Source organism: Mytilus trossulus, chromosome 2, assembly GCF_036588685.1.
Source record: "Mytilus trossulus isolate FHL-02 chromosome 2, PNRI_Mtr1.1.1.hap1, whole genome shotgun sequence".
NCBI classification, from domain to species: domain Eukaryota; kingdom Metazoa; phylum Mollusca; class Bivalvia; order Mytilida; family Mytilidae; genus Mytilus; species Mytilus trossulus.
This window is the reverse complement of record NC_086374.1, coordinates 63,573,910-63,599,436: the sequence shown is the minus strand read 5'-3', so window position 1 is coordinate 63,599,436 and position 25,527 is coordinate 63,573,910. Positions and strand designations below refer to the sequence as shown.

The following is a 25,527-nucleotide window of genomic DNA, read 5'->3' as shown; positions in this document are numbered from 1 at the left end:
TTGGACCTTAATGTAGACCAATTTGAAAACATGACTAAAAGTTAAGAATCTACATACACAGTTAGATTCGGCATATCAAAGAACCCCAAATATTCAATTTTGATGAAATCAAACAAAGTTTAATTTTGGACCCTTTGGGCCCCTTTTTCCTAAACTATTGGGACCAAAACTCCCAAAATCAGTACCAACCTTCCTTTTATGGTCATAAACCTTGTGTTTAAATTTCATAGATTTCTATTTACTTAAACTAACGTTATGGTGCGAAAACCAAGAAAAATGCTTATTTGGGTCCCTTTTTGGCCCCTTATTCCTAAACTGTTGGGACCTAAACTCCCAAAATCAATACCAACCTTCCTTATGTGGTCATAAACATTGTGTTTAAATTTCATTGATTTCTATTTACTTAAACCAAAGTTATTGTGCGAAAACCAAGAATAATGCTTATTTGGGCCCTTTTTTGGCCCCTAATTCCTAAACTGTTGAAACCAAAACTCCAAAAATCAATCCCAACCTTTCTTTTGTGGTCATAAACCTTGTGTCAAAATTTCATAGATTTCTATTAACTTAAACTAAAGTTATAGTGAGAAAACCAAGAAAATGCTTATTTGGGCCCTTTTTGGCCCCTAATTCCTAAAATGTTGGGACCAAAACTCCCAAAATTAATACCAACCTTCCTTTTATGCTCATATACCTTGTGTTAAAATTTCATAGATTTCTATTCACTTTTACTAAAGTTAGAGTGCGAAAACTAAAAGTATTCGGACGCAGACGACGACGACGACGGGGACGCAGAAGACGACGCCAACGTGATAGCAATAAACGACGAAATTTTTTTCAAAAGGAGTAGGTCCGGTAAGAGCCCTTTTTGGCCCCAAAATATGGCAGTTTTACAAAATTGTTAGAATGTAAACTTTGATATATTTATTGGACAGTTGAATGCTTCTGCTACATAAATATGGGCTGTTTTTGACAATACAATGCACATATATCGGGTTGTAGCACCATTAAGTCATGCTAAATTACTGAAATCTTCAAAATTCTATCATTTTAGTTAAATTTTAGGCGGTTTCCGTGTAAAACGAAAGTGGCCGCATTCGTGTTCATCCATAATAATGAAATGTAAGTTGTATTTTATAATAATACATAACATATATAAAGATTGTGGATGAACACGGATGCGGCCACTTTCATTTTTGACAAAAACCATCTGAAAAGTGACGTTTTTTGGCATATTTGAGAGATTTTTCATATTTGAGCTTGAATCGGATCGTTTTTAATGACAAAATTAGTTAAAATCTTTCAAAAAAACTAATTGAATCAAGTGAAATAGACACTTAAGTGTTTAAAAAGTGGTCAAAATCTTTCGTCAGATGAAACTGAAATTTGAGGCCAAAATGAGTCCTTACCGGACCTACTCCTTTGCGGTCGTATAAAAATTGTTTTTTCTATTCCTTACAATTTTAGCATCAGTTTTATTTAAGTTATCTCCCTTCAATCCACTTTTAGATGGAAAAGAAAAATTAGCAAATAAAAGAAAGCGTTTGTACAATACACAAAAAGAATAAAAATCTCGATTTGAGATCTATTACAAAAATAAGAAACTATGGACAAACTTACAATGTTACTTTTCTCTTTATAATGATCGATCAATGGTTTTGTTTGGTTATGGAAGGTTTCTAATCGTTTTTTAATTGTCTCTTCGTTATCATCTACACGGCCACTTGTCTTTCCACGTTCCAACAATCTTTGTGTCATAGTGTCGTCTGATACTTCAAAATACAATACACCAGTACACCCTGCCACCTACAAAGGTAAATTAGTTCAATTAGTGAAATATTATACACCAGTACACCCTGCCACCTACATGACCTACAAATGTAAATTAGGTCAATTAGTGAAATACAATACACCAGTACACCCTGCCACCTACAAAGGTAAATTAGGTCAATTAGTGAAATACAATACACCAGTACACCCTGCCACCTACAAATGTAAATTAGGTCAATAAGTGAAAATGAATAAAAAGTATAGTCAATTATTATTTATTATTCTAATAACTGATCAATTATCATAATCTTATCTAGTTTTATCATAATTTTATGTTATTTAAATTTTTTTTTTTTAAAATGCCATCTTCTTCATATGCGAATCCAAAGTCTGTTATTCAGTGGTATTATTTAGTTAATGTCTGTCATATCTGCTTTTTTGTAATTATATTGTTATAAATTATTCCATTTGTTTTCTTGTTTTTCTTGAATTTTTCCACAATTGTTATTTCTGGACCTTGTATAGCTGACTATACAGTATGGGTTTTCCCATGTAAATGAGGTCAAGGTCAAATAAAACTTGCCAGCTGATGAACATATACACTTTACAAACATTTCATACACCAAACATATTGTTTTTGCTGTTTACAGTATCTGAGTAACAAATCTTATGATAAAAAAAAAAAAAATTGAAATGAGACCATGCAAAGTCAAAATACCTGCCGGACTGAAATGTACATCTTACAATCAATCTGTGCACCAAATAATATTGACCTATTCATTATAGTAATGAACTTGATCACAAAACTTAACCTTGATCTCTGGTTTGACATGTGGTCAAGGCCAGGAAAACCCTATCTGATGGAAATGTAGATTTGCAAGGATCTAATATACATTGTACCAAAAACATAGGTATTCTATTATTCACAATAGAATGAGGAATTTCCATTACAAAAAAGAGTATCTTTCTGAGCAGTGACTGAACAATGAGAATTAGGTCAAGGACAATAAACATATGACAGACAGAAGACACTGTATTCAAGTCTTCTACCTTCAGAAAACTAAAACTTTGTACAAATTGTTTATGCTGTTGACTATGTCTTGCAGTTAGTGATTTTATACTCAGAGAACTTTAAAACGTTTAATCCCGCTGCAAATGTTTGCACCTGTCCTAATTAAGGAATGTACAGTAGTTGTCTTTTGTTTATGTAATTTATACGTGTTTCTCGTTTTTTTATATAAATTAGACAGTTGGTTTTCCTGTTTGAATGGTTTTACACTAGTAATTTTGGGGCCCTTTATAGCTTGTTGTTTGGTGTGACCCCATAAAGGCATAAACTGACCTTATCACAAACTAATAATGTAAAATAAGCAAAAGTTTCGAAGTCAATAGACGATGACTGAGGGGACAGGGCCAAATAATCTCCATGGAAATGAGATGTGCAAATGCTTATACAACTGCATACCAAATATGATTAACCTACCATTTGCGGTTCACCATAAACTAGACCTAATCACAAACTAATACATTGTTGACATCATTGCCACCATCCCCGCCTACACTGGAAACAGCATACTTAAGTCTCAATTATATAACTGGTTACAAATTGTCTACAAATAATAGACACTAAATTCATGAGAACTGTATACTTCATTTTCCTTTTTTAAATCCTTCTGACAAGAAAATACTACATCATCAAGACATCCTTAAACCAAAATAATGCACAAATATACAGGATAAAACTGTTATACCTCTTTTTCAAATCTTTCTCCTTGTTCCAATTCTCTTGGATATCCATCAATGAGGAAACATTTGACTCCTTCTGATACTTTTTTCTCCATAGCATCTCTAAGTAAAGCTAATACCTCATCCTGCAAGAACAAAAATAGAGTTATCTCCCATACTATTCAAACATAATTATCTTCATTTCATAGAAATTCTGCTTAAAACAAAGTTGTATATGGGGTGTTAAATATAGAGGTAAATTCAGTAAAAAAAATAGAAGTCATTAATGACAGCCAATTTTGGGGTAGAGGTTTTTGGATGACATTGGAGACCTGTGTGCCACTGATTAGTAGATAATGTTTGTAAAAAATATTTTTAATAAGATTGAATAAAAAATTTGACTGAATGCATTTAATTATTATAAAACAGGGTTCAAAAATAATTTAAGTCAGTGTAAGAGAACCTGCAGTGTATATGAAAACAAGGCCATGTGAAATTATGGTCTAACACTGCTGCATGACCCATAATGATTCCATTGTTGCAAAAAATGTGGGTTAATTTTTATTTATATAAATGGTATATAAAAGCTTTTGATTAGCAAAAGGTAAACCCAGTATAAATTCAAGAAATAGGCAAGCATTGAAGTCATTGTGGTTTTTTTCTGAATTAATATTATCCCTTTATCTTGGTATATGTATAAATCTTTTGAAGAATCAATATTTTTTCTATTTAAAAACTAGAGTTATCTCCCATACATCATGATACTTTGCATTGACATTATTTTTTTCTGCTGGATTTCAGAAAGTAACTTTACATTGCACAAAAGGAAATAACAGGTACAATATACAAGTTATTGAGACAGCAATTCAATGGCACAATACACAAAATAGTTTTACAATCTTGTTCCATTTGAAGCTTAGGTTTGAACTTGAGAAATAAATGAGTGATAAAGACCATCAATAGCTCTGTTAAGTCATAGATCATTTGTGTAGATATTCAAATCTAATTTACCATGCTTACTGAACTAAATCAGATTTTTTTTTCTTCATGTAATACATTTTCATTATTTGATTAGGTGTCTAGGGCAACTCATTAAATATGCAATATGTTTACAGTTATTTTAAATGATATTATATATCTTCATTTTTTGTGCAAATAGTCAGTAATAGGCTTCAGCCCTCACCTCTGGCAATGCAGATACAAAAATGTGTTCTTTACCTATCAATATCTCCAAGGTTTATATATATATATATATATATGTGTGTAATCATTTTTATGGCATACAACTGTTGTTTACATTTTTCAATCACAATAATTTGTTTATCAGAATCTTATTTTTGCTGTTTTCAACGAGGCAAATTTCATCACATAATGTAAATAAATCATGTCACATTTAAGCTTAATATACAATTCAAATGCAGATCCCTAATTAATGTCAGCTTTTCATCAAAATATCAGTTTATCAACTTTACAATTATCCGGTAAATTTTATTTTTTTATGATTCTACTTAGTACTACATGTATATGGCAATGTAAGGCTTTAATAAAAAAAATAGATTAACATTTTTGATTTATTTGCATTATCTCTTCTATATATGTGCTAATAAAAAAGCCATGGGCAGTGTACACAAAATACATCCTTGGTATATATGCATTGAATTGCATTCTTCGTGTACACCCTATATATACACCCTATGTTTTGAAGGATGTTTACCTTCTTCGGGGTTATCAAAAAGGCATGACTCATGAAATTATAAAAATCACAGTCAACTACAAATCAGTGATTGTAATGTGTAAATATTTGAAAATATCTGTTGCAAGATTTTGTCTGGAGCTTGTCCTTTGGTATTTAAAGTTTCTTTATTCTGATGTCAACGATCCAAATATGGTTTTTTTCACAGTTTATGCCACTGTAAATTTCTAAACACTCTGTGTGCCTTGAAAATTGAAATATCATCACTTTGAAAAGCCTGCCAACTTCTGTGAAGTTTAAAGGATCATTACCAGTCTAACGTCTTGACATTTCAAAAATAAAACAAATCATTAAACAATCAAACAATGTCTGCCAACTTTTAGAGGAAATCTTATTTCACAGTAGAAAATTTTCAGAATCATTATCAATATGTGATTATCATTATGCCAAGTAGCATAAAATATTTTCATCCACACTTAGTACCGTAGATTCATTTACAAAGGTATGGTCTTCATCAAGTTCATGGATTGGGGATAACTTGCATTTTCTTAGATATATTATTTTGTGTTTTTTTCCAAGTCTGCATACATATTAAAGTTTAAGTGTCTACCAAAAAAATCCATGAAAATAAACATATAACCCATGAATAATGATGAATTCATAGTAATCATGGTAAAAGTAAGGAAGTAATGCACAAATTAATTTGCCTCAAAACTTTCTGTGGTGCCTTAACATATATCATGTATATGTTCCGGACCATATGAGTATTTGGACCATACGCGTATGGTCATGACCATATGCGTATACTCATATGGTCCGACCATACGCGTATGGTCCGACCGTATGCGTATGGTCGGACCATATGAGTATTATACTCGTTTGGTTATTAACGGGCCGGACCATATGAGTATTTGGACCATATAGGTATTTTTTTCAAATATACAATAGAAATAAAACAATAAACTTTAACTTAAAAACAAATGTGTTTACAAAAAAAAAATGTATTAATTTTACATTTCAAAAGCTACATAAACATTAAATATAGATGCCATAGTCAGTTTATCTTAGTTTTCATCGCTAATTGTATTTGTGTATGATTTTTTATACTTAGAATGACCTTCACACGGTACCATACATGTAGCTTTTCTGCGATATCGTAAAATGAATATCACAGATTAATTCAAATAAAGGCAGTGGCTATTTCATTTCTCTTAATGTAATTTTTCCGATCTTATAATTAAGATTGAAATAGAAATATAGAAATAAAGAATAGAAAGAAAAAAAAATAAAGAAACATACACTGTTAATATAATTTTACCTACTTTAAACAATACAATTCTTTTAACAATATGTTCATTTGATTTTGACATCGTCTTATAATTGTACTTACGAATAGTAAGTAATATTAACTGTGTGAAGCTGGTTGTTTTTTATAAGTTTTTCAATATATAATAAATTGACATTTTTGTGACGTAACAACCAGAAGGGTCACACCTAATGAAGAGTTTAAAAGTATACGTGTTGATTACCCCGACCATATGCGTACGGTCTGACCATATGTATATGATCGGACCATATGAGTATATACCCATATGGTCATGACCATACACGTATGGTCCAGATACTCATATGGTCCAGAACATTTATTCTCACGATTATTATAATTAGGGTGATAATTGCATTTTAATTTTAATAAATTTTACTATATCTAAAAATTACTTACTAAAGGAACCAGTTCACCTTTCTCCATTATTTCATTGAGACGCTTTCCTCGGTCAGATTCTGATTGGACCTCAGCTCGTAGTAAATCTCCTGAAGACAGGTGACAGAAGCCGTACTTTTCCACAATCTTCGCACATTGTGTACCTTTACCACTGCCTGGTCCACCTAGATAATAAAAAAGTGGTGTATGTATTCTTTTATTTCTTTAAAAAAATATTTTTAAAAGGTGATGATTATTGAGTCCCTACAAAACTAGTTTAACACAACCCCATGTTAAAATGGTGAAAGTATCTGTCTACTGAACAGACTTTGATAAAGAAAATCTTTATTTACTCCTTCATGCTTTTTATCTTTGAGAAAAGGTTAGTGTTGATGGTCAATATATTGTTGCCTCTTCTTTCCTTTTTCAAATCTTTCATTTTGACCCAAGGATTTGATTGATTAGATTTTATTTTTGTTGTTTTAACGCCACTTTTAACCACCACATATAGACCATTTTGTGTCGGCTAGTTTTTATTATTCATTAGTGGAGAAAGTCAGAGTGCCTGGAGAAAACCACTGACCTTTGATAGGAAAACTGACAATCCTAGTCAATAAAGATTTGAGTCGAGTGTCACAGACCAGCGGGGTTCAAACTCACAACCTCAGTGTTGACTGTCTAGTGATTACAAAAGTAACTACTTAGACCACTGAGGTCTTCATTGACCCAAGGAATTTAGAGCTTACTTAACACATGGGTAACACTAGTCTATTATGGAAGACCAGATGTTGACTTCTAGATGGCTATTTTTGGTGCTGATATCTTATTTTTGGCTCATGTGTTGACAATCAGTTTTGATATCATCAACTGCTTTATAATCTTAAACAATAATTTGATCAATGCGAAAAATTCCAAAAATCTTTGCTAGATATTTTTGGATCCGACTTATAAATAGTAAACAAGAACCTGCTTCATATTTTGTTTACAAATGAGCAAAATTCTCTGACTGGCAGCTGATATAAAACAATGACATCTGACAAAATGTCTGACATTAAAACAGATGAGAGTTAGATTTATTATTGATGATCTTTTTTGGGGGGTTAAAATTGTTTTATCCATCAAATTCTGATGAGGGTTACTAAGGAATCTGGCATTGTATCAAATGCAGTTGGATTTGACAACTGCGTCTGCTAAAAGTTACAAAAGTGTGTTACAACATAAACAATAACAAAATATGTTAAGTCATAAATGTCAAGACAAGAAAACCAGCAATTCATTTATCTATTTATCACTCAATTTACATCTTAGCATTTGGCATTCCTGCTGATATTTCATCTTCACTATTATTATATAACATAATTCTTTACCATTATTTACTTTTGTAACAGTCATTTTTTGGGATGTCTTAACTAAAGCTAGTTATTGTCTTTATTTGTTTGCCTATTGTTCTCTGTTCATTACTGTAAACCAACATTTTTTTGTGAGAGATTTATTTTCGCAACTTTCGCAAGTAGAAAAATAATGCAAATTTAAATTGTCTCGAATATGTATCACTTGGATTTTTCTTATTTAATCACCTCAAGTAAATTAGAAAATCGCGAAATTAATTAGCCACTAAGTGGCCTAGATAGGACCAAACGCGAAATTAAGTATCCGCGAAAATAAGTTGGTTTTAGTATATATGTAACCATTACATAATTCTCTGTTCTTTATTGTTTTCCCTATTGTTTTCTATTCTTACTTTTTATTGTTCTTCTTATCTATTTTTTCCCCATTATTTTCTATTTTTTAATTTCAATTCAGAGCTTCAAGAAGATGACTTCTATTCTTTTTATTTATCTTTGTTATTGGCTTTGAACTAGCTTTCAGTACATATTTGTACTCATATTTTTGCTGCTCTGTGTCTATTATTTTTATGATAGTGTGTGCCTGATACAAATCTTTTTTTAGTTTAGACCATTGCAACTGATTTTTACAGTTTGTATTTATATTGTGCTGTGATACCACTATCTGAGAACTTAGGGGAGGGTTACAAGCTCAAATGCCTTTGTAGCTGACTTCATTTTATTGAAGGCTGTATGGTGGCCTATTGGCCTATAATTGCTTAGGGGACGACCATTTGATATTCGGGGGGGCAGGAGTATTTGTTTTTGATCGGTTATTTATTTTTGTAAACTGAGATGACAGATTATTCATTTTCTGCACTATTGAAGCAAGATTTTTCATTTTCATTAAAGCAAGGGACTGATTATTCATTTTCACAACTATATTTATGATATACGAAAACATACAATTTTTAAAATATTTGTTAATTATGACTGAATAATACATGTATAGTCAAGTTATTGTCATCTTCGCTAGCCAAGGGTTATGATCCAACCTGGCTCTCTTCTTGAAGAGAGCGGATGTGGATCCTAACCCTTGGCTAGCAAAGATGATTTATTGTGTACCATGCATTTAATCAAAATTAATCATTATCCCCTGCAGAAATTTTAAGACTTAAGACTTTATTCATAACCTCAGACACATACAGTACTTGTGTACAAGAGGAACATATATACAAACATATTAAGATAATACATAGCGAGACAGGACACCTGAAACACAAATACATAGTATATTATAAAAGACATTTGGTATATAATTAGTAGTATTTTACATACTTTTCTTTACGAAATGAATCATTTATATTCCTAAACAACATACATGTATTGCATTCATACATAGTATTTAAGTTTGGTTTTTCCTATCCTCTTTCAAAAGTATTGTCAAACATAATTTGGCGAGCGGAGCGAGGCAAAACATTTTTTGAAGAGTTTTGGAACTGCCGAAGGCCCAAGAAGCTATGAACTGCTGAGTTATTCATTTTCAATACATCGCAAGTCAGGTAATTTATTTTTAAACTACTAAAGAACAAACCATTTATTTTTGTAATTATTAAGGCTGAGTTATTTATTTTCAAAATCCTCCTGTCCCCCAGAATATCAAATGGTCATCCCCTTACTACAAATGGACCACTTCATTTGATCTCTGGCAGAGTTGTCTCATTCAGTGGTGTATCCAGAAATTTTCATAAGGTTGGAGCATGTATTGCCTTGAAAGGAGGCCTGCTCCAGTCATTCCCAATATAATCCCCCCCCTGGATTCGCAATCATACCATACCTCCTTATTTTATATAATATATTAAATAAAGATGACAGCAGTCATTTAAAATCAGACAGGTGAGCAAAAAGATGTATGTATACCCCAGTAATATGAAATATAATAATGTGAGAAACAAAACATATACCTGTAGAAAGTTAGACTACAGGTATTCAGATTAAAGGATAAAAATAGTAATAAGAGAGTACCATCTGCTAAATTGAAATGTAAGACTTAAATCCATTGATTTGTGTCATTCAGCATGTTCAGTCTAGGATAATTGTAACTGAAATTGAGCTTAATTATAGTCAGGTGTACATGCTTACTGGAATATGTGGAATAAGCTTATGATCTCAGAGTTTTCATTATACATTTCTTATCAATTTTGCAGAAATGATTCCTTGTATAAAGTAAAATCTCAGAAGAAGGTTGTAACGGGTTATTTTCGTGCAACGTTTTCTGCCTTTTTATTTCTTGTTTTCCTGTGTTTGGTTCCACGTGCATGCTTTGTTTCCCCCCTCATTTATATTGTGTGTTTCATGTCAGTATTCTTTTTTTCTCATGTTTGTCCCACATTTAATCCAAAGGTTAAGCAGACTAATTGTTGTCTGCTCTGTGGTCAGGATGTTGTCCCTTTGACACATTCACCATTTCCTTTCTCAATTTTAATTCAAAGTCAGCCAGGATATTGTATATGTATGGTATGCAATAAAGTCCATTAAATTGCATCTGAACTTTGAATAAAAAAAAAATCAAATTAATACTTTTAACGGGTGCTAAAAGGTGACTGCAGGGTCTTCATTTCTAATGATTACAGTTCAAATGACGGTATGATCTCCCAAAACGGCTGAGAAATAACTTCTAGTACTTTTTTCATTAATATTTTCGATTTTATTACTCCTGCTTTGTTTTTACCAAATTTTGGTTTTCTGTGCATTTTTTTTTAGATTTTTATTTCACTTGTTTCTGTGTTCAGGACACTCCTTTACCACCCTCTCAGAAGGGATGAACCAGTTAAGAAGCTTCATAAGACTCATGATGACACTCAATATCTATTTTAAAATGTTGTTGAACATCTCCCCGTTTTATTTATCTAAATTCTTCTATATATCTATTAGTATCAGTGGTACTTTATGAGCTCAAATTTATAACCACTTTCTTAACTGGGTTTAATATCTTAGGTGTACAAATTGGGTATATCACATTCTATAATTATTTTCCTGTGAGCAAAGTTAAGAACTTATTTTGCAATGTTCTCTATAACTTGTATCTTACTTCATGTTCTTAGGGTATGAAGTAACATTGCACATGTTAACAAATTAAAGAGAGCATTTGATTGATAGGTTAATTGATAGCAGCTTAACAGCTTGTGGGAAATATTACATGCATATTCAAGACAACATCATGTTTAATAATATAATGATTGAATGATTATCCTAATCATTTAACATTATTTAAATGAGAACAGCTCTTTAATTGTGTAAATATGCTGTGTATTCATTATTCAGTGGCCAATCCAGGGGCTGGATTCTGTAGGGTTGAAACCCAACCCCTCCCCCCTATTTTTTGGATGATCAATGCATTTAAATGTGAACATATAGTTAGAACCCCCTTTTTTTTATAATCAATGCAATTGAATGGGAACTTTCAGTTGGACGCCTCCCCTTTTTCTCCTGGGTTGGGAACCATTGCTTTTCAAAATGGTTGAAAAGGGGTAATCTTTGGTTAATCCACGAAAAATGGTACCCAAAAAAACAAGGAATGAATCCAACTTTTAAATACATGCAACTTTTTATTATCATCAATTAATACAATGTGAAAGTTGAGGAAAATTATTTCCCCAGAGGCAATAAATTTTATAACTCTTTAATGAGCATCAGATGAGAGATATAATAGCATAAGACAAATATATTTTAAAACTTATAAAATATAGGGAGCCCCCTAAGTTCCACTTATATAGATCTGAAGAGCTGACAAATGTCAATTACAAATGTCCCTTACATCAGCTACAGGTAATAGTATTTATCAAGTTATTTTTAGATGATGAATATTTATACTGACTATTTATAGGCACAAAAAATGTTGTTTACAGATAACTTCCAACTTTTAATGTAACATATAAATATTTTATTGCTTTTACAATAACCAGTTCAGAGTTATTGTATTGATAATCAATGATGATAATTGCTCAAATGGACATATCATAAATGTAAAGTAATTACGTATTTTTACTTTCAGATAGTTGTTTAATTCTCTATTTTTTTAACAATATTTTCACAAATTGCTTTGAAGAGATTTTACCTTTCACTTTATTGCATATACTTCAAGTTACTTTGAAATATAATCATTTTGACAGTAATCCAAGAAAATATTCATGATATTTTTAATCTCTCTGAATATAATTGGATATATATATACACTTACCAATAACGAATAGAACTTTAGCATCCTTTAATCCGCCTGTGGACTTCTCTTTCTGCTTGGAAGCTAAAGAAGATAAAAATAGAATCAATAAATTCCAATAAATCAGCTGATTAGAGATCAATAATTAGACCTAAACAGATCAATACACACCGATACACCCCATGATTGTCCTGAAGATGATCAATCTATTCTAACTGAGAGGGAAGGTGTAGTCAATGACCTTCACCCTGTAACACTAACCTATAGTTATAGTACAACCTGTCCACCCTTCAGATACAAATAGAACAATCCTGTCTATGAAAATTGTGAGTCATGCATTTTTTCAGTATAATAGCTTGTCTTATATTTTCTGTTGCTATGGTAATAATGCAACAACAAAAACAAAGTGCTTTACTACAAACCAGAAAATATTTTGTCAGTTGTTTTGGTTACTAGAAATTGTTTAAAACATTACTGGATCAGGTGATATAAGGAACCTGTTTTAGGAAATTGTGTGAGCAATGCAAATTTGATACACCTATATAGCTAGAATATAACATTAACAACTCAAAAATTTTACATGTAAAAGATAATTAATTCAAGCATGTTTTTAGCCTTTTCTGCACACAACACATTTAAAAACTCAGAAAACAGATAAGCTTAATATGTAAAACATTACAAAATCTGCATAAAGTAGCAGTTTTGTAATGACTTAGTTGCTCCCTAAAATTTTATTTCAACAGTGAAAAGGGAAAAATATATAAAAAAAAAACCACACATGCATACAAAATACAAAAAAATAAGGGTTATCAATGAAAAAAAGAAAATATAGATAAAGGAATTGATTGATGAACAACTTTATCTACTAAAAAATCTGTTCATAACCCTTTCCGCCATTGAATTTTTTTTTTGCATATTTGATTCGCATAGGATTTTTTTAATGAAACGCTAAAGATATGCTTTAAAGTATAAAGGCATTGTGAAAAACAACTATTTCATCAAATAAATTTAAGTTGGATATTCCTATGATATTCCTTTTCATATTGAATACAAATTTTATCAAGTCTACTGCAGACACTTTGTAGTCAAAGCGTTTCAACTGAGGTACTACACAGGCGTCAAAAGGTGTCATTATGGAGTAAAGGGGGTGGCGTCAAAAGGCGTCATTATGGAGGAAAGGGTTAATTAATAGCTTTACCAAATCTAAAATTGTAACAGCTATTTAAAAAAGATTCCATGGACAAAGATTGCAAAACTGCATTTGAGTATTACAGTGAAAGTGCATCTATTATTGCACAAAGTGTGTCAAAGTGTTGGGTTAACTAGAAGTCCACTGTGTGTAACCATTGCCTAATTATGACTTTTGGTTAGATGCAAAGTGACACTGTCAAATGCAATCATAGTAAAACCTATAATTATAATATCTGAAACATCCTGAAAGTGAAAAATAATTCTATCTGCCAAGGGTTGGTAAAACGTCTTTCATAAAAAAATGTTAAAAAATCTTGGACAGTTAATGATAAGGACATTATTTGCCCCAATAAAATATTTTACCGAAAAACCCATAAATATCAAACTAACTGAGTTTAGAAGTTTTACATTTAATTGTCTTATTTTACAGAAATTTCAGCTTGATGTAATTTCTAAAAAATTTGAAAAAATCTTCACTGCTGATTTTATTCACTACTTTTATACTATTTGATATGGGTGTTAGGCAATTCAGGAAAAATTGTATTTCAGTTGATACTTGATGGCTTTGGTTAACTATCTTCTGGGTACAGGTATTCAAAATAAGCTTTGTAAAACACACTGATGGCCATTTTCTAACAACTTTCTGACACTTTTAAATATATGAGCTTGTACCTATGATGGTATAATAGAGATTGCTACAACATTAAGACATCAGAAACTGTTAATGTGTTAAACATTTTTTTGTCCATGTAGTCAATTTTATGATACAAATTATGACAAGTTCACATTTTATAAATTTTATGTGTCTGGGCCAAATTTCTGGATTAACTTCATCAGGAATGTTCAAAACCAAATATTCAATAGGCCAAAGATGAAAATAAACAAAAACAGCTGAAGAGCTAAATGGCCAAAAAGTACCTAAAGATAGTAGCCAAATCCTTCTATGGTTAAGTTTGCTTGAGGATGTTGAATAACCTTTTTGAGAGCTTTTAAAAAATAAAATATTGTTATAGAAACCAAAAATTCAGAGAAAAAAAATGTTTCACTAAGACTATTGATTTCTATTCCTGGCTTTTAACATTTAAACACCATTAAGAAGTTGCAGGAATATTGCATAAAAAAATAATTGTTTCTTTTGTAAAAAGAAAAATACTGGAAATTCTAGCCACCTATTAATAAGAATTGAAATAATTTCTGGTTTAGTTGAGAAAGTTACAGCTTAACAGTAATTTTGTTTTAGATAGGAAAGTGCCTCGACTTATTTCTGGTTTAGACGGGAAAGTGCTACCAGTAATTTCTTTCTTAGATAGGAAAGTGCCTTGACTTATTTCTGGTTTAAACTAGAAAGTACTATCAGTAATTTCTGTTTTAGTTATACAATGTACGAACGTGCCTCCACTTGTGTCTGATTTAGACAAGAAAGTCCTACCAGTAATTTTTGTTTTAGATATATGAATGTGCTTCTACTTATTTCTGGTTAAGACAGGAATATGTTACCATGGGTTTGCTAGATTTTCTGGTTTGTATAAGTTTCTGAATATTTTTGCTGACACAGTAATGTGCCGTCCTATTACAATATGTGAAAATACTTCACAAAATAGGAAAGCTAAGACCACCCCCTCGAGTTATGACCTGATGCCCTATTATCTAACTGTTCACCCCCTCAGCAATAATTAATAATAACTTGATTAGTGTAAATGTGTTACTATCATCAATTATATTACATCATGTTACAAACAATTTACAACATGATATAGGAAATACGCAACTTAAGCTGTTATATTAGTTTTCTTGGCTTTTTGTCAAATATGTGTCTAAGTGTAGCAAATTCCCCATACTTGTTCATGACACAATTTCTTGACAGAAGTACATGTGTTCTGTTATCCCTCCCCCTTTTTTAGTCCAATTTATGAATTTTGCAACTCCTCCCTTTTCATTCATTTATAATATATATAATTCATTTGATGAAAATTCTTTTTTTTTTTAAGTTTAACATTGGATTTCTCACATTATTGCTCATTTCAGTAGTCTTATAAATTTGTGAAATAATAGATTTATTTTTAACAGAAGTACATTTGAAATGACAATGTGTGTGTTCTCTTTAGGGGACTACAGAAAATTTATTAGAAGGGTATGTCTCCCAGATTTCCTTTGTGATAACCAGTTGGTTTTTTTAAATGTGAAATGTATAAAATAACTCAAATACTTTAAATTCTGTCTGGCAAACAGAGCAGCATTTTTACATAATGGATTGACTTGGTTGATTAATATTATCAAAGGGAAATAATCCAATAAAAAATCTACAATATGGCAACATGCTAGTTTGAAAAAATATACAATGACAGGTATTATGTTCATTTAATGTTTATGGGGAAGAATAACAACTAGAAACAAAGATAACCAGTATATTTTGTCAAATCAGCAAATCAGCAATTTAAATCAGATTTTATAATTGCATTAAAATTAGGTTTTCAGTGTATTTTTGCATGTTATTTGAAAAAAAAATCAAATGAAATTATTTTTCTTAGTACATGTATGTTTTTTCAGATAATTTTTTGATTACGGTATCTAGAATTGATAAAACCTTAAAGGCCATGACTTTGATTTCATCTTTTTAATCATCTGAATATCACTATAATGCTTAATTTATTGTACATGAAACAACAAGTAGAAATGCCATGTAAAAAAAATGACACAGAATATATATTTGTCAAGGTTATAATATATACTTAAAAAATTTAGCTGAAAGGAAGTGAAGTTTTATATTAGGGGATGATATATATAGATTCTACCACTGCATCCAGTGTAATACAATATTTATCCACTCGAGACAGTTAAATTTTGAAATTTAAAATGTGAGGCTTGACCGAGCGTTTTAATTATTTGAAATTTAACTGTTGAGAGTGGATAAATATCGTATTACAAGAGATTTGTTGGTGGAATCTGTTTCTCTAATGATTTTCTAACATTATGCAGGCAAACTTATTCCTTCTTTTCGAATGATCTGCAAAAAGATGTGTTCTTTCTATGTGACTTCATCAGGCATAGTCGCAATAGGAATTTCAGAGGAAAGCAAGAAAATTTGACGTCATAAACAGAATTTGACCAATGTAGTACTGAGATCAAATGAACCACACGTTGATTAAATTTTTTTTATACAATGGGTGCAGAAAGGGATAAATTGACGAAGAATTAAAGAAATGTTTTAATTCCATTTTAGATGCTGTTATTTATGCCCATTTGTCAAGGGATTAATTACAACATAAAGAATGGCATGCAAAAACGTTAATAAAAGAATTCAAATAGATAATTATTCAAGGAGTGACTGAACAATACTACATAAATTCACGAATATATACATGTAATTACAGTGATGTTCGGTCACAAGTTCAATATTTTTCATATTTGAATTCTTTGATTAGTTATTCTTTTTATTACATTGGCAAATGGGTTTATTTCTATGATATTAAAGGAAAAAATGTAAGGAACTATATTTTTTTCACATGTTTCAGTGCATTCACATTTTTTTGTTTTGATCTGACGTTATTGGCAACAGCTATTGTTGTATAAGAGAGGGGCAACAGATACCAGGGGAACAAGCAAACCCGTAGATCAAAAAATTAACTAACAGCATCATGGCTAAAAAATAAAAAGACAAACAGACAAATAACAGTACACATGACACAACATAGAAAACTAAAGACTAAGCAACACAAACCCAACCAAAAACTTGGGGTGATCTCAGGGGCTCTGGAATGATAAGCAGATCCTGCACCATATGTGCCACCGGTCATGTTGCTTATGTTATTACAAACCCTGTAAATAGTCTAATTAGGAAGGTCACATTTGTGGTGAAAAGGGAAATGGATTGTAGTTAGGACATAAGGAACATTATTATAATCCAATACCATCTGTGAAATTTATTCCAATGGGAAATCAATGTAATTCATAGTAACCAATGTTTTAACAATTCATATCAATGTATAAATGGTAGATAACTCTTACCGGCTGTAATCCCTCTATTTTCAAATGCTCTCACAACCTCTGCAAAAACGTCATCTACTGATTTCTCTGCTGTTATCTAGAAGAAAAGAAAGTATATGAAGCTACAGGATAACTAGCTACTAGGAATATAAATGCATCAAAATTTCCCACTTTAAGTATACATCAGTATAACAATTTCTGATTATCTTAACAACGGATGTAATGTTAGAGTTTTCTCCCTTTAAAAATTCTCGAAACAGGCCAGGCCATTAATACTAAAAGATTATTTTTGTGTTGTATGATTATTCTTGAAATCACTAAAGGTATAAAGTAACTGTTAAAATTGTCCCAGGAGTTCTATATAAATATCAAAAGAAAAGTACCATTTCCACTTTATTTTCCTTGCTGTAGTATTCCATTATAGCATTTTTCTTTTCACTGAAAGTCTTCAGTCTTTGTTTAATTGTTTCTTCGTTATCATCAACCCTTCCACTTGTCTGTGCTCTTCCCAGAAGTCTAGAGGTCATCTTCTCCTCGGAAACATTCAAATACAATAAAAAGTCACTTTCTCTAACCTGAAAAAGAATGAAAAAAATTAAATGTTAAAAATCATAAAATCATATATCTACTAAAGTATAATTTATCCTCAATCCACGAAAAATGGTGCCCAAGAAAAGAAATAAATCCATAGTATATACCTTTTGTTTTTTGTTTTTACTAGCCAATATTATATCTATACTTAGCACAATACTCTTTAGAGAGCCTTATGTGGTACTATATTACTCTCAACAATTGTTCTGGAAAAGAAATGTCTTCAGTGATACCATGCCCCAAAAGCTGTCTTTATTTTAATATCATGTGCATAATGATTCAAAGTATTTAGTGTACTGCATAAATATCAACTATATTAAATGTATGAGTGATCAAATTTAATTTCTGCATAATATCTTCTGAGTATACTATTTCTTCTTAAACTCTTCTAATTTTTTTATAATTTGTTTATTTTAAACAAATGTTGTTGTCTCATTGGCAATCATACCACATCTTCTTTTTTGTAGTACCTCATCTTCAAATCTAACTCCTTGTTCCATTTCCCTAGGATATCCATCAATGAGAAATCCTCGACTGGTTGGAGCTCTCGCAATCATATTATCCTTTAACAACATAAGGACTGTTTCCTTTAAATGAAAACAGCAAAATGTTTCAATGAAGTAAAAAAATCAAACATTTCTATGAATCTTAAAAACATCCTGAAAATTACATTTTTAAAATATCATTTTACTTGATTATTTATCTTTATTTGCAAAGGTTATTTGTTTCTTCAATTTTAATATTTTTGTGGTAAGTTATTGAAATACTTAAAGCAAGTGATTTAACAAAATGTAAAGTATCTACATATATATTACTCACACCAAGAATTTGTTTACTTTATTTTTCAAAATAAGTACTAACAAGTGATTTCATCTCTAAGATTTAAAAGTATACTTCACAAAAATTGGCAATACTTCCATTGTGATAAAATGGGGATCAACTGTTTTAAAGGATGTTCAATAGATAAAAGAAGAAAACTAAGAAATTATGATAAAAATTAAGGGGGGGGGGGAGGGGGGAAGGGGGGGGGTGTAAAATGGTTATCAGTTATAAGCATTTCCAAAACGACCATATGCAAAAATTTGTTAAAATGTTACTTTCAATTTTGAAGACTTTGCCAACAGTGTAGCTGTATGAAATTTGGCCAATTTAACTGTAGTACTTTTTTAGTCAGTAGCATGTTTAGGAGAGTGACAGTACTTTGTGCCATCTCCTATGACCTAATAAATAGGATATAGTTAATATGGTTATCTTTATGAAAAATCTTACCAAGGGCACTAGTTCTCCTTTCTCCATTATTTCTGTAAGTTTCTTCCCTTGTGCTGACCCTGATGCAACCTCTGCCCTAAGGAGGTCACCAGTTGAAAGATGTGTATAGCCAAATTTCTCAACAATTTTCTTACACTGTGTTCCCTTGCCACTGCCAGGACCACCTTTAAAAAAGAATTAAGTGAGTCAGATTCAAAAGCAGATGAACAGTTACAAATAAATTTGTGTTTCTGATTAGGCGGAGGGTTGGTACCACATGCATTCCCCACCTCCATCCCTGACATCCAAACATCTTTAACCCCTCCATTTTCTGTGTCTGTCCCAAGTCTGTAAGAAGTGGTTGTCATTTGGTGCTGTATATCATGCATTTGTTTTTCATTGATTGTTTTATATTTATTATTAAAATCAGACCATAAATTTTCTCCTAGGAATTCTTTTTGTGACTATGTAGTATGGGTTTTTCTCTTTGTTGAAGGTCATAAAGTAAACCTTCTGCCTTACTTGGTCTTTGGTGGATAATTGTTTCATTGAATATCATGAACCACATCTACTTATTTTTCTTTTCATAAAAATACTGCCAAGAGTGGTAAATATCATCTATATACAGAATTGCAGGCAAAACAAACTATGTTTCCTGATATACCATGCTATTGCAGCTCCAACCTACTGCGTTCCATGTGCTTGTTCAGACATTTGTAATTGTGTTCCATGCATGCAACCTATGTCTCATTTTACTTTGAAACTCAGTTTTATTACCACATTAAATCAAGAAATCAAGAAATAAAGAAATAGCTAGGTAATATGTATCCACATTAACTGTCTACATTTACTTTCAGTTATCATTATTTGTTAATACTAAATATAAATATCAATTTCGTTAAACAAATAAACAAAATTGTGTATAGCAAAATGCCTAAAAATTGTCTTGGTCTTAAAAGGGATATAACTCCGACTTACCTAGAACAAAAACCACCTTGGTGCTCTTTAAAGCTTCTTCTGTAATTAAAACAAGAATTATCTCCCATTACACATATGATATACTTATAATCTTATTCAGAGCAATACTTCAAAAGAGCCTGCATCTTTATATTATTATTTTGTTTCCATTTTTCAATTAAATGCATGTAGCATAAAAAGAAGACTAGTGCTATAAGCAGAAAATTTGATTGATAAAGAATATGAACAGTGAGCTGAAATGATTTGATTGCTTGGTAGAGAAATGGTCTGAAATATCTTTTACAACATGGAAAAAAATTGTTCTAAGTTAGGAATCACAACATTTGGCAAAATAAGGATTATTTTATTTTATTTTTTATTGAAAAAATCTTAGCTCATAGGGACAATGGGAATCAGACATCTTTTACAAACATTCCATTAAAGATTTGTTGTTGCCCTTGTGTTAAATACCAGATTTTTGTGCAGGTATATATACCTCCAAAATATGGTAAGTTAAATCCAGTTTCATACGAAAATGGGAAAAATATTTTTCTTGGATATGCCATTTAAGAAAGTGATCCTGCATTTCGTTGCAGAAAATAATTTCCGTGTCATTACTATATACCTTGGGTAGTTCATATAACCATTCTTTTTTATTTGTTGTTTCGATATAAAATATTTGGGAAACCATGAATTGAAATATTCAATGAATTACAAGTATGCTTTATGAATATAATAATGCAGACTTTGAAAGACCATGAAATCAAATATCAATGCAGGTGCAAGTTTTTTCAATCCAAGCTAATAGGTACCCACAAAAATAAAATCCACAGCTTCTCTACATGTTTTAGAAATGGTAGCTTGCATGGTTGTCATCAAATGACACTGAACTTATTCCTAAAATATACTTCTTCTTTTTGTTAATATGAGTCATTAAGTACTCAAATAGATTTTATAATTTCTTTTTATTGTAATGTTTTGCTAATAGTATGGATGATCATCTTGTTGAGAAAAAAAAGTTACATCCCAGCTCCTTTGTTCTAACAGCAAGGGGTGATCTGAGCCGGATCGTCCATACCAGATCACCCCAGTTTGAGTTTCTTTGCTATGCATGCGCTCCTTTGTTCTGTAACATTTTGGCGGGGATGTCAAATCCACTATAAAACATAATTAATTATTTGGTGAGGACTATCTATCAAAATTCACATAGAAAAAATCCAGTGTAAATAATTGCTGAGATTCGAACTCAAGACCTTTAGCATATCAAGCCACGACACATACCACTACACTAGGACAACTGGATACGAACTAACAATTATTTAACATTGTTAAAGGAGGCAAGATCTTTTTATAAGTGGAGCTTGTTGGCAGACCTTTTTTCATTGGGAATTAAATCTTTTCGTTAATAAGTGAGTTGTCAGACTGATTTTTCAATTTGATTTTACACTTTTTCAAAAGAGGGCAGAGTCGGTAAACAAGAGTGGGGCGATTTGTAAAGTGGCGATTAGTAATGGGCGGATTGGTAAGTGGGCCAAGTTGACATTGTTTGATATCTATACTCATCGTGTTCAAGGGTCATAAAGAGTATACATCATATAGTAATATATAAAGTATATTTTAATGGTTGTGTGGCATTCTAAACTAGATTTTATGAATTGTAAATGTTTTTTTCTTCTAATCTGAAACAGCTGGGATGTAAAATAGATATCCCACTCAGACTTGGTGTGTCAGTGTTGGATCTTACACTGACACACCGTGTCCTTGTGGAATAACTATTAACAAACCTCAATTTCCCCATGTTTTATTATCAAAAGTAATTTTCTATGTGGTAATTTGTAGTTAAGGCTATCAAAGACAATTTGGTGGAGATCACTACCAATGACTACTGTTAATCACAGTTGAAATGTGTTAAAAAATGGAAACTTTTGTCCCCCTAACCAAATGACAACAGAAATCTAAGTAATAATAAGTACAACAATGAGTACCAAGAATGGCCACACACTTGTGTCCCTCTCTTAATCTGATAAATTTTAAGTACTAGTACTTTTTATGCCTGATTTCAATGAGCAGATTTTTGAAATATGACATTCCTGGGATATAAATTAATTTATAATATAGAATAGATTTTATTATAAAATTGTAGAACTACAAGACATGAATTAAATACTCATTAGGTCTACAGGGGCCAGATATACAATTAAGTTTACTTTAAATGTCTTTTTTCATATCAGTATTTTCAATACCTTAATTTAAACAAACTTGAAATATGACATTAATGCTTATGAAAGGATTAATTTACTATATAAGTTTAAAGATCTAATGGTTTGTATTTTCCTTTACATATGATTTCTGTTTATTGTATTGTGCATTATAGTGTTATATTTTCGTTGTTGGGTGTGTTATACATGTACCACTTTAAAAATAATAATAAATGTCACTTGTCTGTTTAATGAGGCCCCTCATGGGGGGGGGGGGGGGGGGGGGGGGGGGGGGTCCTTGTAATCACATAATCATTAAATATTTGCTTATCTTTAGTAATCAAATAATCATGAAATATTTGGCTTAATAATCAAATAATCATTAAAAAAACGGCCAAGTAATCACATAATCAAAAACCCCATGAGGGCCCTCTTTAATATACAAAGATAAACAGTACCACTATGGCATTAGCCTGAGTTTACATAAAAGTAATAATAGCTCAGTATAAATTTGATTGATATTTTAAAAAAGTTATGAACACTTTTCCTTTTTGTTGAAGAGTTTTATCTTTTATCAACATAATATATGAAAGCGATAGCTAAAAAAAATAATATATTAGATAGAATTAATTTCCCATTAACTTTACAGTTGGCATATTTAAAATAAATGAGATAAAAACGGCACAGTAAGGAGTTCAACAATAACTTTTCACTTTGTGCAATTTTAAGCACTGTATTATTTAACTATGAATGAATATTTTTACTTTCACCACTTTTGTCTAATAAGATCTGTATGCAATCACAAATGAAAGTCTTACTGCACCCGAGTCACCAAAGGAGTAGGTTCGGTAATACCCCTTTTTGGCCCCAAAATATAGCAGTTTTACAAAATTGTGAAAATGTAAACTTTTAACTATTTACTGGAAAGTAGAATGCTTCTGCTACATAAATATGGGCTGTTTTTGACAATACAATGCACACATATTGGGTACTAGCAGCATTAAGTCATGCTAAATTACTGAAATCTTCACAATTTCAGCATTTTAGTTAAATTTTAGACGGTTTCCATCTAAAATGAAATTGGCCGCATTCGTGTTCATTCATAATATTGAAATGTAAGTTGTATTTGATAATAATACATAACATATATAAAGGTTGATGATGAACACAGATGCGGCCAATTTCATTTGTGACAAAAACCATCTGAAAAATGATGTTTTTAGGCATATTAAATGATAGATTTCTCGAATTTAAGCTTGAATCAGTGTTTTAAATTACTAAATCAGTTAGAATCTTTTACATAAACTAATTGAATCAATTGAAATAGACACAGAAGTGTTTAAAAGTGTCCAAAATCTTTCTTTAGATGAACCTGAAATTTGAGGCCAAAATCGGCCCTTACGGGACCTATACTCCTTTCAATTCATTGTGACCAAATGTTGACGAGTCATCAAATCTGTTGTAGCCAGATATCAATGATATAATACCCATAGACTCTGTGAAATAACCTTAACAATAACAGGATTGTATCAGGGACAATACTGTGACCTACTATTGAATTCACTGAGTGTTAATAATCAATTTGGGCTTTACCACAAAGATTAATCATAGGCACTCAAGCATAAAATGTAATTCATGGTGACCTATTTTTGCTCAATATCAGTGTATTGTACAGAAGTAGCATAACACTAAACATATCCTTGTTGAACTTAAAAAAAATAACAAAATCAATATGAATGGATTAAAAAACAATAACTTTGTTAAGCATGGCTGCTTGACAAAGATATCATATGAAAAAAAATGTGTTCTTAAAAGAAAAATGCTTCAGGAATGGTAGACTAGATGTTGTTGGCATAATTAAAAGCTGTTAAATTTTATTCAAAAAAAAAAGTATTATTATTTACAAACGAAAGTGAACCAATGCCTTGTGGATCTGTAGTACTTAATGTCACAGGCCCATAGCCAAGAATTTTCAAGGGGGTGTTATTTGGACTCGTGCACTCGACTTGAACAGTACGTCTCAATTCGAACAGAATGTTGACTTTAACAGTGCTTATTTGTTTTCACCCCCTGGCTACGGGTACCGGTATGTGTCATTTGTGAATATTGCATGCATATCCAGGACAGTGCCATGCAATGTTGGATAAATAAACTCTGTTTGGTATTAGATTTAAAATATACAGAATACGATGGTTAATATTCTAGCTCACAAGCCCACAGTTCTCAGGAAGACATGGTCTTACTCAACAGATAAAATGTATTCTGACTTTGTGTGTTTATTGGTCTTTTCCGTATTTTCTTAATGTTGTGGTTTGCAGAAAAGGAACAGATACTAAGTGGGATAAAGTTATGTGACCAAGTTATGGCAAGAACTGCTTCCAACAACACCAACAAACACATTAATTTGGACTTTTGGTTAATCAGTCTTTTCTCAACTACTGTTAAATGCTGCATATATCTAATGGAGGAGCAAAAAGAAACCAAATTAAGTGGCATTTAACTTGGTTTGATCCCGCCATTGATAGAACTAACAAATTTAGACGACCAAGCTACTACTAGACAACAGACACAATTTATGGCTTCTAAAATGAACTATTATTTTCTTAGTTTTATTTATAAAGTTCATGAAAGATGTCTCCATTTTAACAATAATCATATATATTCTATTTGTAGAAATAAAACAATAATATTATAAAAAAAATTGCAACATAGCATATGAACAATAGAATTGACACATATATTAATTTTATACAAAGCAATATAGCCTAAAGATGATAAAAAAAATTGATTGTTTATAAGATTAACTCACTTAGTAATATGATTACCTCCCTTTGAAAATGACCTAGAATGTGTCACAATCATTATTTACAAGCATAAACTGTTTCTTCGAAGGAGAAATTTTCATTCTCATTTTACGTCAACAACTT

General features: G+C 31.1%; 1 protein-coding gene across 3 annotated transcripts in view; it reads right to left on the bottom strand.

Annotated features, from left to right (window-relative positions):
• The window catches only part of LOC134707761 (adenylate kinase isoenzyme 5-like), a 48,433-nt gene that overhangs the window by 4,716 nt on the left and 18,190 nt on the right, over positions 1-25,527 (bottom strand). For all 3 annotated transcript variants that reach the window (XM_063567793.1, XM_063567792.1, XM_063567794.1), the window contains 9 exons: positions 20,424-20,462; positions 19,467-19,630; positions 18,668-18,784; positions 17,990-18,181; positions 17,628-17,703; positions 12,453-12,515; positions 6,909-7,072; positions 3,519-3,638; positions 1,618-1,803 (listed from right to left, as the gene is read on the bottom strand). In XM_063567793.1, coding sequence (XP_063423863.1) covers positions 1,618-1,803; positions 3,519-3,638; positions 6,909-7,072; positions 12,453-12,515; positions 17,628-17,703; positions 17,990-18,181; positions 18,668-18,784; positions 19,467-19,630; positions 20,424-20,462 — 1,121 coding nt within the window. The remainder of the gene's footprint in view (positions 1-1,617; positions 1,804-3,518; positions 3,639-6,908; positions 7,073-12,452; positions 12,516-17,627; positions 17,704-17,989; positions 18,182-18,667; positions 18,785-19,466; positions 19,631-20,423; positions 20,463-25,527) is intronic.